This window comes from Hippoglossus hippoglossus, chromosome 5, assembly GCF_009819705.1.
Source record: "Hippoglossus hippoglossus isolate fHipHip1 chromosome 5, fHipHip1.pri, whole genome shotgun sequence".
Taxonomy (NCBI): domain Eukaryota; kingdom Metazoa; phylum Chordata; class Actinopteri; order Pleuronectiformes; family Pleuronectidae; genus Hippoglossus; species Hippoglossus hippoglossus.
The window spans coordinates 3,090,767-3,107,225 of NC_047155.1; the positions used below are offsets into that span (position 1 = coordinate 3,090,767).

A 16,459-nucleotide genomic window follows, 5' to 3' on the forward strand; every position below is an offset into this window, starting at 1 on the left:
GTGCTGCAGTAAAATGACAGACCTTGAAAAAGGTGGTTTTCAGTTTCCTGCGATCGGCTTTTCAAGATGTTTTAAAGGAGACAGATGATTTTTCAGTTCTTCTTCCCTCCAGTGTATTATAAAGGTTGTTTATTTAACATAAGGGTGAAGGGAGCTCGTCTCCTCCACAGAAAACACTGATGCTCCTGAAACACCTCAGTCCGAAGTCTGGATACTTGTGATCCACCATTTTTGCATAAAATACGCCTCATGGCTACTCTGACAAAATCAGGGGAAGAGAGAATGGAGCCGAACATTTCCTACATGTGCTGAAAGTGGTTGACCAATCACAACAGAGAGAACCAGCAGCTGGCCAATCAGAGCAGACTGGGCTTCATCAGGAGGCGGACCCTTGAAGAGACAGGAGCTAAAACCGAGTGTTTGAGACAGAGGCTGAAAAGAGGAGCAGCAGCGATGGACAGTTTAAGGAAAGTGACGTGTTTTCTGAACATCAGAGCATGAAAACATTTTTAATTTAATAAAATGATCAACCTGAATATGAGAAGAATATGTCTCCTTTAAATCATATTGACGACAGGACGTTTGCCACATAACTTAATTTGTCTTAATCCGACTGCCCTGAAAACCACCGGCTTCTCATTTCCCACAGTTTGTACAGAGCAACTAAAAAAACAGTAATGACTTGATGCTGTTGTGATTATTGCTTTACAGAATGTAGCTAATTTGTCTGGAAATAGATTTAATATCCCTGCAACGCTGCTACTGGCAAAACAGAGTGAAACACTCTATTGGATGGTTTGATTGCGATGTAAGTTGATGAGTGTGAGAGAAACTTTCATCTGAAATATTGCCTTGAAGTTAAAACACAGAAATTACTTAGCAAAATATCTTCTTTTTTTTTTCTTTCTTGTTTTTCTACCATCTTTCACTTTATGTCCGTGAAAGGAAAATAAGCCAAAAATTAAATTCAGACACTTCTGTAAAAAAATCTTGCTTAAATTGCTACATATCTATGTTTTCCTTCATTTACATTGGTTCTAAACCCAAAGTACATAAATTAGTTTCTCCTCTCTCTGTGTAGCGTTTAGCTCATGCTTAGCCTTATCAATTTGTCTGCTAATTAATTAGACGTGTAATCAGGCATGCGGATGCTAACAGCTAATGCTACAATCGTTAACGGTTAACTAGCAAGGCTATCCTTTCCCTCCCTCCGAGGTTTAACATAAGTCAACTAAATCCTTATAGATTCACTTTGGCTCACTCCAAAGGACACTAACAACCATAGAATTCACTTGTAAAAAAAAATGAATCATAAAGTTCCCAAATTAAACACATACACTGTTATTCAACAAACTATAAATGTCTCTACGTTGTGCACGTTGTGTTCCCTTTAAATTCCTATTTTTGTGTCCTTGTTTCTGAAATCGGTGAAACCTGACATGGGTCCAGACAGATCCTTTGTTTCGGATGATGCAAAGAACATTTCATGCTTCCTCTTCCTCCCTCTCTTTCCCCTCACTCCACTCTGAGTCGTACCATGGTTAATCACCGGGTGCCTGTGGATTAGGGCTGTAATTTAGAATAAAGGGGCTGCTTCTCCGCACGGCCCTGAACGCTGCGGTCACGTGGTTGTTTCTGTTCCTTCCTCGGGATGGCACGTGCCATTAGGTAACTGAAGAAGAGGAAGGAAGAAGAAGACACTTGCTGGTTGAGATTGGCAAAGTAGAACCTGTTTTTTTTTTAAATAATCGTTAGCCGAAGCCTTTTTTTAGTTTGAAAGAGGGAGGAGGAATGTTAAAAATCTACTTCTAGAGTTGCAGCTAATTGAAAAGCGTTTCAATACTACAATTAAACTGGGATATACAGCAAGTTTTCAGCCCTACACTGTCAGCCACAAGCCACTACTCCCCCCCCCCCCCCCCCACCCCCATGCTTTTGGAAGCAACTGTGATGTCACGTGTCAGTGCTGCTACATGGGAACAATACTGCCCCCTGCATTTGATGTAACCTGCACAACCAAGTGGAGTTCAGAGCCCATTGAAACCTGGCTGGTTCAAGACTGTTTAAAGACGAGATAGTCACACATTTCTGTGGTAAGATCTTAGAATTGTAATTTCCGTCAAATACTATATTAAATGCAGAAGATTCAGACAGAATCCAGATGTAACACCAGATGTTTGAACTTACAGTGTTTCCACGTTGGGCTTCCGTTGATATGCACCAATGCACATGTGAGAAAAAAGGTTCTGGGTCTTTTATATTTATACGAATTTCAATTAATCCCTTTTGGCTCAAACAGAATCACCTGCTGAAGTGGTTCAAACCATCAGATTTCAAATTTGACGAACCACCAGGTAAACTAGGGCCTTGAATCACAATTTTCATTTTCATTCCTACCAAACATAACACTTACTGATTTGACTTAAGGCTCATTGCTGATGCATTGACGTAGGACAAGAGATGAATCCATCTTAAACAATGTAAACGTCACAACCGTATGTTTTTCTGGTGGTACTTCTCTGTTTAGTCTGTTTCTTCTGTGTTCGTTAGACGGCTCCATTCGGTTCCATATCTAATGTTGAGCCTTTAAAAGTGCCCTGCCCCCCAAAACGACTGTAATCAGTTAAATCAGCTAATGTCTTCATCGACTGCAATGAAAATGTACAGGCCCTTCGAGCATTATGGCACATGGTCTTTGGGAACCCAGAACTTGCTTGTGAGCTGAATAGTTCCACCCAGGAACCAATTGAACAGCTGGCAGTGCAGGTAAAACGCATTTTTACTACAGTGCTAACAAACTGGGAGGATAGAAAACCTGCAGAACACCGAAGGGGCCAAATGTGTGACAGAGAACATACGAAAACTGCTCAAGTCAATGTGTTCGAAACCAAGATGTCTCGATTGGTTACAACAAATGAGTCTCTGGAAGTCTTCTTTAGTCCTGCGGCGCACAGATGCATTCACGTACAACCGGTTGACCCCATGCTCCTGCAAACTGGGAGGCTGGGTGTCTCAAACTATCTGGGGACAGTCTCCCACTCTTCCCAGACTGGTGGATGGACAGAAAACACTCAGGGGCCACCCATCCCCTTAATGAGGACACTGAAAGACAACAAGCAGTCCTGGGAGTGAGAATCAAAGGTAGCTGTGAAGAAGGCGCGTAGCTGAAGCAAAGCCGAGCCCGCAGTGTATCGTGGTCCCAACAGGATGTGATCAATGTCGGCAACTGAGCCGTCCTTTGAAGTTTTCTCATTAAGTAGTGTTTTTTTGTTTTTTTCGTCAAAGAGATCCGAGGAGAGCAAAAAGTTCTCGTAAGTCTGAGGGGCGATCTGTTGCAACAACAAAAGAAATGTGCCTCCCACGAGTCTCTGGAAAACAGTCTGATACAATATCAAAAGAAATACAGCGCATTTCCAGTGAGCGCCAGGATTACCTACTGATTTGTAAAATAATTTCCAGATGAGGGGAGTGATTCATTCCCTGGTGTGGTTGGACTTGTCGGAGTGCCGTTGTGTAAGATACTGAACAACCTCCCACTCCAGGGGCAGTCCCCCCTGGTCGACCCTGGCGCAGGTCTACAGGCTGTATAAAAAACGTGTCCAAACAGCAAGAGCATCTCGCAAACAACAAAAATTAAACATCTCTGCGTGAGTCTTAGGATCGCTCGCAACACGGCCCGATGGTGCTCTCCAGGGACATCTGGGACGAGTGGCGAATAAGTGGCGCCATTGTTGGGTCCACCATGGAGGAGGTAGGGAAGAGCTTGTACCAGCCAATCACCATCGTGCTCAGGTCCAGCTCCTCCAATAGAATTCGAGCTACACCCATGAAGCATTTGCGGTCCATTCGTCCGTAGTTTCCCCAAACGATCACCTACAAGAGAAAGTCCCAAGACAAAGGTTCATTTCCATGTCGCACAGATACATAAAAGCATTAAACCTGCAGTGTTTATAATAAATACCATCATTATACCTTTAGTATACCTGTATAAATATCACATTATCCAGAATATACTGTTCAAATCAGCAAAGCTCAGTCTGCTACTCATCAGAATTCAGTTTTTTTTACAAAGGATTTACATGAACACGACAAGGTCCGTAAATCTAACACATAAAACCGTCAGTGGGTGATGAACAAACTGATGAACTGACGAGGTTTAGATGATAATTACTATAATCCAGATGGTTTTTAATCTGTTCTGAAGCAGGAGAGGATCTCAGCACAGAGCAGAGATGTCAGTCGGTGAATGAAGAGGGATTGTGTGTGTGTGTGTGTGTGTGTGTGTGTGTGTGTGTGCGCGTTATAATGCTGATATGTGCCTGGAAACCTGTGTGAGTCTGTACGTTAGCTGTCCTCTGTCTCCTGACACCCTGATCACATCGGGGCTGAAACAGAGACGTCCCCACATCTTGTCAACCAGTGGACAAAATAATCAATATCAGTCCTCTCACGTGGCGGCCTTGTGTGTCCGTGCATGCCAGCATGCCAATTTCTCTGGCCGTTGTGTGTCTGTGTGTGCGTCTGTGTGTCTGTGATTTCCACAGGGACTCAGAGGCCAAATCTGCTTCAATCTATTCCCTCCATCTCTAAAGAGGGAGAATCTTTCTCTCTTTCTGTCGGCCTGCGATCAGCTCAATCCGAACAAGGCCCTGACCTCAACCACTACGACTGAGGAGAGACAAAGAGAGAGAGGGACGAGAAACGGGTGGAAGATGAAAAAGACAGTTCTACTCTCTGGGAATTAGAACAAAGTTAAAAATACGTACGGCAGACAAAACCTGATTTATTTTGAAAAACCGCGTGATGCATTGAAGTGAGGATAAGTACAGACGAGTGACGGATTCGAGGAAACATTGAGTGGACATCCTTTGAAAACACACAGTAACGGTGCAGAGCGGTGACGCCGGTTGCAGCGTTTTTGAGAATCGTTCACAGAAACAACTTTACACATGACACTGAAACAATTTACGGAGGTTTACAACACTTTAAGCCTTTTTTTTTCGTGGACGTTGAAGTGAAGGATGGTGCGACATAATGTTACCATGGCAGCAGCAAGAAACATAATATAAAAACTGTTTTAAGTGACTTTGTTCTACGATGATGAATCTTAATGTTAGCGAGTACGATGATATTCTAGATACAGTGACAGTGGTCATTTGAAGGTATAACACGACGAGTCTCCATCAAATACTTGACACGACTCTATCGCTGCATAAACAAGACAGAATTATTAAGAACGAGAAAAGAGAGATAAAAGTGACACGTTTTTATAGAAATACACTAAAACCTAGATCTATTGTTGGTTCACTTTTTATTGCTTAAATTCAAATCTTCTTTTTTAGCAACAATGTCTTTTATTCTATGTAAATGAAGTCTGTAGTTTTACATGGACAAACCAGAAAACACCGACCGAACACACGTGGAGAACACAATGAAACTTCCTCCAGTCGGAGATAAGGGAGAGGAAATGAGAAGATGGAGAGCAGAGCGGAGGAGAAGACAGCTGATAATTAGAAAGGAGGTGTTTAGCAGCTAATTACTCAGCGACAGCAGCCGAGCGTCCTCGGGCTGTTTTAAGGCTTTTTTCCCCGACGCCTTTTAAAAACCCACAGCTCCGACCTCTGTCACTATTAATCTGCTGTGATTTCTATTGTGTTTTATCAAGTGCAGTGTGAGAATACAGCAAGAACATCCACAGTGTGCGAGTGGGCGTGTTAATAACGAGTTTCAAGAGCTTTTGGTGATGATGGCAGACGCTCAACATTTATTATCCATAGATATTTCTTTTAAGTTGAGTTTATTACTTATAACAGGTGATAATTAGCCTGTTCAGCTAACTCTGATCTATTTCCATTATTTAATCTGTTGATCAACGACCACCAACAACTAAAGTTAATACTCGAATATAAGATGAATACATGGTGACGTTTTGATTAACACGTGTCAAACATCACGTGCAGTGACGTGTGTGGGAGTTAAGGAAAGATTTTGAATGAACTTTCTCGGCTCTCTGCAAAATCAGGAAGTGACAAATTGAAAAGCGCTGCTGATTTCAGCGATTTTCATTATGCAGCGTGAATGAGTTTGATGAAACTCAGAGGACAGAGACAGCGGATAATTAAGAGGGAGGCGTTTAGTGGCTAATTACACAGAGAAAGGATCAGTGGAGCCGCCTGAGGCAGAGGCCTCTGCACCCAGCGAGGAAACACAGCTTAAAACACACGCGTCGTGTGGAAATGAAACAGCAGTGGAACAGAATGATAAGGAAGAAAACACATTGAAATAGTTGATTAAAAAAATGTATAAAAAATAATACCCCAGCTGAAAAGAAAGGAAAAGAGAATAAAGGGAAAAAGGTAAAGAATGTAAAGCAGTTTAAAGGAAGGAGAGAAGTGGGAGAGCTCAGAATCGGCTGAGATAAAAAAAAAAGAAAACCCTCTCTCATCATCGTCCTCATCCTTTTGTGACATTTCAGATCGTGAGAGCAGCTGAAGTCTGGAAATCAGCTCAAACCGTCTGTCGGTCCCTCGGGTCAGAGCCTCGCTGTGAATGTTAAACTCTCCGGCTGCGTTCTGCCGTCGGCAGGAGACACACGATCCTGGAGGAATCTTTTCACAGCGAGGATCCAGAGGCGTTGGTTTGAGTTCGGTAAACGATCGGTAAACCATCGGTAAATGATCGGTAAACCATCGGTAAATGATCGGCATCATCAGTTTTCTCTGTGATGTTATATTACGCTCATTTTCTTATTTCTAACCTAATTCACTTTGTTGGTCATTTCCTTTTGTGCCAGCGGCCATCTTGTGCTGGTGAAATTATTTGGCGCCACGGTATCGAGGTCCCACCGATACACGCACTCGCCCAATCGCGAGTCAGTCTCAGCTGTCAATCATGACGTTTCACTCTGTTTTTACGTCATCAAATAAGAAATTAAAACCAAACTTATCAGAAACATGAACACGTGATAAGAACAACCTAAAATGACAGAAAACATATTACAGAAACATTACGTTTGGTCCATGTCTCATCTGCTAACATGGAGGAGGTGGGGTTTATGACCTATACCGCAGACAGCCACAAGGGGGCAATCAAGAGTATTTGGCTTCACTTTTAAGGAGCTGTCATGTCGTCCATCTTTATTTTCAGTCAAACGTTAGCCTGCTACCACCATAAACTAAGAAGGTGAACAAAGCAAATGTATTCCCATCTTTTAAAACACATTTATTTCAGTTTTCTGAAACAAACCTTGTCTCAACTGACGGAGAACGAGTTTCATTGTGTGTCAGCGTGTGTTGTGTTATGTTTTGTGAAACTGTGGTGTTGAATGTTGCGTCTCTACCTGCACCACTTTCCCCTGTGGGCTCTCGGAGAAGACCAGGACCTGGTTGTAGAGAGGGTCCAGACTCTTCCTCACCGACTTGGTCTTCTTCTTGGCCACGCAGCTGCCGTTCTCCAGGAGGTAAACTTTGATGTAGGCCGCTGGAACCGCACATGACAGAAAAGCTCAAGTCAGGACTCTGCAGCTCTTTTTCAAACCGGCTGCACAGAATTCAGATTCAGGGTTTAAACTTCTCCTGGAAATTCTGTTTGTATCCCACATAGCAAAATTACTTTGGCCCAGATTTGGCCCAAAATCCCCGTAGAATTACATCATCAGAGGTCAAAGGTCAAGGTCACTGTGACCTGTTTGTGTGTTTTTGGCCTCTTGAAGGTGATATCTCAAAACTGCCTTGGAAGAATTTCTTCGTATCCATTGACACAAAGATTTAAGAGACCAAAAGTCACGGTGAGCTTATAGGTATTTGAAAAAATAACCGTAAATAGACAGAAACTGCCCTGGTTGTTGGAGGCATAAAACCATGGTGCAATATTTCTAGTTTTTTTTGCTATTAGCTATGGTTCCTTTATCCTTTTCTTTTTCCATTTGCCGTATTATTATACTGTTATTCCGTATTGATTTTGATTATTTTCGATTTTGTATTCTATCATTTGCCGGCTGTGATTTTAAATCAGCTCACACGGCCAACAGCCCAAAATAGACGTATGGAAATGTAAAGTCTAAAATGTCTCCCAGAGGAAAGTAGAGGAAATTAGTGGTTTAAGAAAAATGAATCGCAAAAGAACCGATCATTAGCTTCCCTGAAATCTAGACGTCCGCCCACGAGCAACTGTTGTCAGCAGCAGATTCTTCCCCTCGAGGAGACGATCTCTACAAAGGGTTTTTATTAACCTGAAATAAATCACTGCTCCGTCATTTTTCACGACATTGATTCATCAGCTGTCCACTGAGTGTTTTTTGATTTCCACTGTGTTCCTGCACCACGCACTCATTAAACAGCTGTGAAGAAGAAAATACAGCTTACTAATTATAGTACAGTACAAACACACACATGCACTGCAAGGCTTTTTGTGCTGCACGTTGCATAAGAAGATTAAAGATTGGAAAGGCCTTCGGGTGATCACCGGCTGCAAAACCAAATCCCCCCACTCTGTGGAAGACCTTCAACTTGCAAACGACCTGAATGAGTTCTACTGCAGATTCGACAGACAATGGACCAGTTCTAACCCTACCCCACATTCTGAACCCCCCCCCACAGCTATCACACCTCTTCTTCCCAGCCTGGACAAAGACACTCCCCCCCCCCCCCCCCCCCACAAAATGGTCCCAGACTGCCCCCTCCCCCCCATCACACCTCTCTCCATTCAGGAGAGAGATGTCAACAAACTACTGAAGAGACTGAACCCCCGCAAGGCAGCTGGACCAGACGCTGTCTCCCCCTCCACACTCAGGTACTGTGCGGACCAGCTGTCTCCAGTGTTCACAGACATCTTCAACACCTCACTGGCTGAATGCGTGGTACCTGCCTGCCTCAAAACATCCACCATCATCCCCGTTCCCAAAAAGCAGAGGATCACAGACCTTAATGACTACAGACCAGTCGCCCTGACCTCTGTAGTAATGAAGACCTTTGAGCGCCTCGTGCTGACCCACCTCAAGGCCATAACCAACCACCTCCTCGACCCACTGCAGTTTGCCTACAGAGCCAACAGGTCTGTAGATGACGCAGTCAACATGGGACTCCACTTCATCCTCCAGCACCTTGACTCCCCCGGCACCTACGCCAGGATCCTGTTTGTGGACTTCAGCTCCGCATTCAACACTATCGCCCCAGCTCTTCTCCGAGACAAGTTGACACAGCTGAGCGTGCCTGAGCCCACCTGCAGGTGGATCACTGACTTCCTGACAGACAGGAAGCAGCGCGTGAGGCTGGGCAAGCTTGTCTCTGAGCCCCGGACCATCAGCACTGGAGCCCCACAAGGTTGTGTGCTCTCCCCTCTACTCTTCTCCCTCTACACCAACAACTGCATCTCCAGCCACCCCTCTGTCAAACTCCTGAAGTTTGCAGACGACACAACCCTAATTGGATTAATCTCCAATGGGGACGAGGCCGCCTACAGAGAGGAAGTTGACAGCCTGGCTTCCTGGTGCAGCCAGAACTTCCTGGAGCTGAACGCTTCAAAAACTGTAGAGATGATAGCAGACTTCAGGAGGAGCCCAGCCCAAACCGCCCCCCTCACCATGTGCGACTCCCCAGTTAAAACAGTGGAGTCTTTCAGATTCCTGGGGACCATAATTGCACAGGACCTGAGGTGGGCTGAGAACATCACCACCATCACCAAGAAGGCCCAGCAGAGGATGTTCTTCCTGCGGCAACTGAAGAAATTCAACATGCCGCAGAAAGTGATGGTCGAGTTCTACACGGCCATCATTGAGTCCATCCTCACCTCATCAATCACCGTCTGGTTCGCTGCCTCCACTGCCAAGGACAAGGGCAGACTGCAGCGGATCATTCGGTCAGCTGAGAAGGTCATCGGCTGTGACCTGCCGGCTCTCCTACACCTGTTCCACTCCAGGACCAGGAAGAGAGCAGGCAAGATCATTGCTGATCCTTCCCATCCCGGCCACCACCTATTCCAGAGACTCCCATCTGGAAAAAGGTTCCGGGCCATCAAGACCAAAACCTCGCGCCACCTGAACAGTTTTTTCCCCATGGCAGTGGGGCTCACAAACAAGCCCCCTGCATCACACTGACTCTGCCCCCCCCCCCCCGCACATAACTTATAACTTATATATTGTTGGCACTATCCGGAACCAATCACTGCACCTTAGCACCGCACGTGCCTATTGTTTTTTCTGTATATATTGTTGTTTTATGTCCGATTTGTTGTTATGTCCAAAGGCACCAACCACACCAAGGCAATTTCCTGTATATGTAAATATACTTGGCAATAAAAAGAATTCTGATTCTGATTCTGATTAAAGATTAAACTCTGCCACATTAAAATCTGGATCAAGGTTCTTCTTGGTCTTCGTGTTACCTGGAGTTTCTCTGTTCTTCTCTTCGTCTTTTGTTTTCATCATGTGTTCTTTCTTTCATTTCACATTAAATACGTTCGTTTCTCTTCTCTCTTCCCTCATGTTTGTACTTTACTCTGTTTACCCCCCCCCCCCCCCCTTCCATCTCTCTAACATAGTTTTCACCAGATATAGTTTTTGCTTGCTGATGCTGTTTTGTTCTTATGTAATTAGGATCAATGGCTGGTTTTAATATTATGCAACAATCTGAGTTTTTAGTTGTTGTTGTTGTTGTTACACAATCGCAAATACAGTAGAATATACAAATATACAAACATCAGCACAATAGAAAGTCTGTTCAAAGACATAATGGACACACTTCTATTATTTTTTTATTATTATATACTTTTAACCAGGCGTTTATCGGTTTTATTGTCTTATTTGATCCATTGTCTTTCGTTAACTTGTTCACATTTGTATTTGCACTGCAGGTAATTTCTGTTTTTACATCAGTGAAATATTTTGTAAACCTGGTTTTTGATATTATTAAATGTTAGCAAATTTATGTGACTGTACTTTGATGAAATTCACTAATGCTGGTTTTAATATCACATTTATAACTACATTGATTTAAAAAAAGATCTATTTATGGACGTAAGAGTTTTATAGAATTTGGTCTGAAACTGGTTTTGGCCACAGCTCAATAACTGCAGCGATAATTATGACAATTTCTCAAACAAATGTCTTGATATGATGATGTGATGTGATATTGATGACATAATAATAATAATAATAATTGAAAAAGTTGAAACTGTTTGTGTGTGTGTGTGTGTGTGTGTGTGTGTGTAGCGGGCTCGTGATGCATTTATCAGCAAAGCAGCGTTTTTCGTGGAGAGACACCTTTGACCCTTGTGGTCCAGCTGGGTCAGACTCACCTGGAGGTCCCTTCGAGCCCGGTTTCATGGTGAGTCCTCTGGCCTGGACGACCTCCACCTCCAGACCTCCGTTCCTCTCCATCAGGCCGATCTCTACATCGCCTGGACGGATGAGAACACAGGTCGAGTGAGAACAGAGGAGGTCAATGTGTGTTTCATTCCAAGTAAGTACCTTTTAAATCAGTTTTATTAGTGAGGTGTCAGTGCAAAGTCTAACATCAATACACAGCGATGAAAAATATGTATTTGTTTTGTAAATTAGGGTGTCCAGTAAACCCAGAAGGAAAAATCATTTATATTAAGTGTGTAAGGATATTTAGGGAACAAAATAAAAGATGTTGCTCCATCTTGAGCTGTTCCAGATTGAATATTTTGCTCTTTCTTTTCCATCGGTGCAGTAAACACAAGTGAATCTCTGGACTTAAACCTCCCTGAGTGACATTAGGAAACATCCACTTTTACAATACTCTCTTTTAGCTCATTGTTTTGATTCGGCTGCACCTCCGCCGTCTTCAAGCAGGTGACGTGAAACTAAAAGAGTCGATGGAGCTGAAACTCGACTAAATGAACATTTCTCTGTGTCCGCTCGATGCTTCAGCAACAAAGTGTTCGCTAACGTGTCCTCTGGCGTGAAATGGATCATTGTGAAACCAAACTTTTCTTCAGTCCACCCACTGAAAGTCACAGTTTCAGCGAAATGTTCCCAAAATGACAAACGCATTCTTTTGAAAGCGACGGAGCGCGGATGACGGCCAAGTTATTCTGGGTTCTGCGACATTATATAACGCTGGAGTGGACAGCAGGTTTGGAGCGGAGCCGGTCCAGTCAGTGTCACTGTTGTCGGGCCAAGGACAGAGTCTGACTGCCAGAGAGGAACCTGACCCACTTACAGTAAATCACGGCTGCATATATCCAGTAAATATAACCTGGAAATTAATAAATGCAGGAGACGATGAGGAGGAACTGCAGCAGGACACGGCTCAGATTTATGAGGCACTTTTTTGTGAAAGGAGAAGTCAACTGGTTCAGTTTTATGAAGAATTAAGGTGATTGTTCTTCTCGCTGCCGGTTTCAGGGACTTTTAATGTAGCTGTGTTGACCCTCAAAACTTAATATTGTATTGTAGCTCAGACATGAATAAGAGAGGGGAGGAGTCTCTGTCTGCATGTGTGGGTTTCTCTCGTAAATCAAACCCGAAAAATGTCTGAGTGAGTCCACGTGAGAACGCAGCAGGAAAATGTACAGAAAATTGAGCGAGTGGACGTGTTGATGAATTTTCTATCAACTGACAGACGCGAAACTAGAAGACTACAAACGTGTCAGGATGGAAACGAGGTGTCACACATGTTGAGAGCAGCTGAACCTCACCCTGAATATCATATCAACATTTGACTGGACGGGTTCCGACTCACGGCTCTAACACACGTAGAAGACGCCAATAAAGATTCAAGACCTTTTGGCGATAATATGTCAAACTCCACAAATCCAGGAAATGTCTGGAAAATTGGGTCCACACCTTTTCTGGAGTTCATGTTTGCAATTTTCTTTTCCCAGAAACCAATCATACAATCTACTTCAAACTTGGCAGGTGTGCTGTGCATTTGGTGCCGTTCAGACATGTGACACATTCAATATTAATACATTTAGAGAAAAAACAGGCAGCCGGCGCTCTGCAGCAGCCGCGGCTCGAACTCATCGACATAAGTGGCTCCGTCAATCACAATCACATTCTCGATGACTTCACGTCTCAAACACGGCTGCATCCGGTACAAAGCAGCGAATCCACGAGTCCAAGCGAGAACAAGAGTCCCACCGATGTGTCATTAGAGCTACAGCAGATCCCTTAATTTCCCTCGGGATCAATATAGTATTTATCTGTCGATCTCACGGCTCCTCACGAGCACTGGAGGTGACATCACATCTCCTGTTTACTTCATTAACGTGTGGAACGTGTTTCTGTTGGTCGTAATAACTTGAACATTTCATTTTCTTAACGTTTGCTCATCACCCAAGAGTGTGGAAGTCTTTTAGACACAGATCCAACATTGTGCTTCTCTATAAACCTTCCATCCATCCATCTTTAATCGATACCGTTTATCCCGTGAGGGTCGCAGGGGGAGCTGCAGCCGATCCTAGCTGACATGGCGAGAGGCGAGTTACACCCAAGACAGATCACCAGTGTGTCACGGGGCCGACATACAGAGACACGAGATTATCACGGCTCACATTCACACCTACGGATAATTTAAAGCCTCCAATCAACGGTTTAGAATGGGTACTGCACTAGTAATCAAACTTTTGAGTCTATAGATATACAGCAATTATAAGAAATAGATGAGGGTCTGACTGTTGGACTTGAACATATAGCTTCTCTCTGTTGAGGAGAGAACAGGAACGTCCTCTCTCACCCATGGAGGTCGTCGCCAGCGTCTGTCGCCCAACGAACTGGGCGGGTCCCATCCCGTCCAGGAAGTCACTGAACTGAGCATCAGATGCCAGACACATGCCGCTGTAGTTCAGGCTGCAGAGACAAAGGGACAAAGAGACAAAGAGACGGATGGTTAAACACGTGACCGGGACTCGCAGGTCTTCAGTCAGACAGAGACAGTGACTCAGGGACAGAGGACGACGACAGAAAACAAGAAGAAGTCAGGAGGAAACAGGAAGAGACAAAGAGACTGAGATCAACTAAACTCAGCCTGTTTGACCCCCTGTGTGCTTCACTTGTGTGTGTTTGTGTGTTTGCGTGTATTTGTGTGTGTCTGCGTGTTTGTGTGTGTTTGCATCTGCTTGTGTTTGCGTGTGTGCAAAGGAATCAGCTCAGAGTGCTTTAGTGGCAGACTGCCAGGTATACTACAACTGTGTAGTGTGTTTCACAGCAGTTAAAGGACAAATCCTCCCTTATATGTGATGATGCTGGTGTGTAGCATCACTCTTTGATTCCCATCATGCATCAGACCGGGGACGAGTGACCAGTAACTGTTTGTGATCAGTTTTCTGCTTTAAAGGTTGTGGATTTTAACTTGGATTAATAACGTCATGGCGGTCGCGGTGGCATCCTTATCCAGACATGCTGACGTCCCAGAACTACTGAAATGTATAAATGTTACTCTGGTGTATTTGTTTATTATTTCAGTAGCTGTACATGATTGATTGTGGTCGGGGCTGAGCAGATAAAGACCGGAGCAGATCAGCGAGTCATGTCCTCCTCACACTCTCTCTCCCGGGTTCTCATCAATCTCTCATTTTCCTCTTTCTCTCCTCACGAGAATCCCTCATGTCTCCTCCTCTCCGTCTCTTTAACCTTTCTCTGCCTCGTTCATCCTTTCATGTCACATTTGGGTTTTATTTTACGCTGCTCTGATTGGAGCGTTGCACATTTAAGGAAACAGGTGTATTATTATTTAAACTCAACAGTTCCTTTACCATGACGACAACCTCACTTCATACAGTAGCTCTGTCTTCAATATTAAATGACGGGAAAGGGGGAGTTTAAATATTTACTGGATTGTTCCAGAAAACAAAGTCTCGCGGGCCGACATTTAATATTAACCTCAGAATGAGCAGCTCAGCAGAGATTACAAAATAATTTACAAGGCAGCTCCTTCCTGTGTGATTAACACAAAATATCACTTAGCAAACATTAGTCCTTCGTGCAGACATCAGCAAACATTAAATTATCACAGGTCATTTTCAATAATTAATATTCCCTCATACTGCTGAAGTCTCGTTAAACATCTCAGGCTTTGTGTTTTTATGTGGTCACTTAGATGTAGAAAGTGAAGCCAATGCGAAGTGCCTGAAACCTGCATTCTCTCAGATGACCAGCAGTGGGCGACTCCACTGGTTTTAGAAGTCAGTGTCTATAGAAGTCTATGAGAACATGACTCTACTTCTCACTTGATTCATAACGTCAATAAGTAGGAGTTCCGAAGGAGTTTATGTCTCAATCTCTTAGTTAATAATTAGTTAATTAGTTTTCAGTGTAAAATCAAATTTGTCTGATAGACAACATCAGAAAGACAAAAGAAACAGAAGCAGCAGGATTGTTTGTTGTCAACGACGAGGATGTTCGTTTTAAAATAGACGATAAAGCACAGTATGCAAGTGGGCGTGGACACCGCCTGTGATTGACAGCCAGTATCGTCCAATGAGTACAGGCTCCACCCACACCACTCCTCCAAATATGGTAACCTCTGGTTTAAAAAAAAACAAGATGGCGCTGGTCCAAACTCAAGGGCTTCAAAACGGCAGCTCACACACCAATGGACGACGGTATCTTTCTGAGAATCACATATTTTGTGTGTTGCATGTTCGTATTCTTATGTGTATGTGTTCACTTCATGCACGTGCAGTATGTGCTGTGATAAGTAAGTTAAAGTGCATGCAATTACTACATTTACATGTTAAATCCTGAGAGATTGTAATAAGATAAAAACCTTTGTGTGTGTGTGTCTGTGTGTGTGTGTGTGTGTGCAGGAGTGCGGTGACATGCAATAATTCAGGCGACATTAGCCGAGGAGTGGGTATTACTGGGTGATAAAATCCTGAGCTTTAGATTATAGTGTTTGTGTGTGAAGCACATCTGGGGATTATGCTGCTGTTTCCCAGAAAGATGATGCTGGATGTAAACTGTGCTGGAGGCAGGTCGCACACTGGATAAATACATTATTCACCGTCGCTGCTGCAGCTCAGAAAGACAAAACTCTTTATAATCACTTGTCATCAAGTTTTTACAAATGAATGTAGGGAAGAAACTTTTTTTACTGGATTAGTTAGAGGCAAATATGGAGCGGTTTGGATGTTTGGAGGATCTGGACCAATGAAAAATAGACGTCAGCTTTGTGAGAGTGGATTTATAAACATGCATCAGTTTTCATAACTGTAAAACAATGCCAGGATTAAATATGTGTAACCAACACAAGACTTCATGGCTTCATGTTTACTACATTCATCAGAAACTAGTGACAAGTTTGCCTCCGGCTTATAGATCGTATCCAGTATTTTTGCATTATATCATTTACAATAGAATGAAATCATACATCTTGTCAGGATCTGCTCCTATAGAGGCTCATTTATGCTCAACGTTAGATGAACAGACGAAGCCTTCTGTGCATACTCTGCGGATTTGTGCACATCTTTTGAGAACTTCGGACGAAAAGGACAA

The 16,459-nt window shown here is 43.5% G+C and overlaps 1 protein-coding gene across 1 annotated transcript in view; it reads right to left on the minus strand.

The window, feature by feature from the left end:
- Nucleotides 1-3,279: 3,279 nt before the first annotated feature.
- The window catches only part of rims4 (regulating synaptic membrane exocytosis 4), a 37,139-nt gene continuing 23,959 nt past the window's right edge, over nt 3,280-16,459 (minus strand). The window contains exons 3-6 of the mRNA XM_034584738.1: nt 13,701-13,813; nt 11,293-11,394; nt 7,340-7,479; nt 3,280-3,873 (exon numbers count right to left, since the gene is read on the minus strand). Of these exons, the coding sequence (XP_034440629.1) occupies nt 3,655-3,873; nt 7,340-7,479; nt 11,293-11,394; nt 13,701-13,813 (574 nt within the window). The 3' untranslated portion in view covers nt 3,280-3,654. The remainder of the gene's footprint in view (nt 3,874-7,339; nt 7,480-11,292; nt 11,395-13,700; nt 13,814-16,459) is intronic.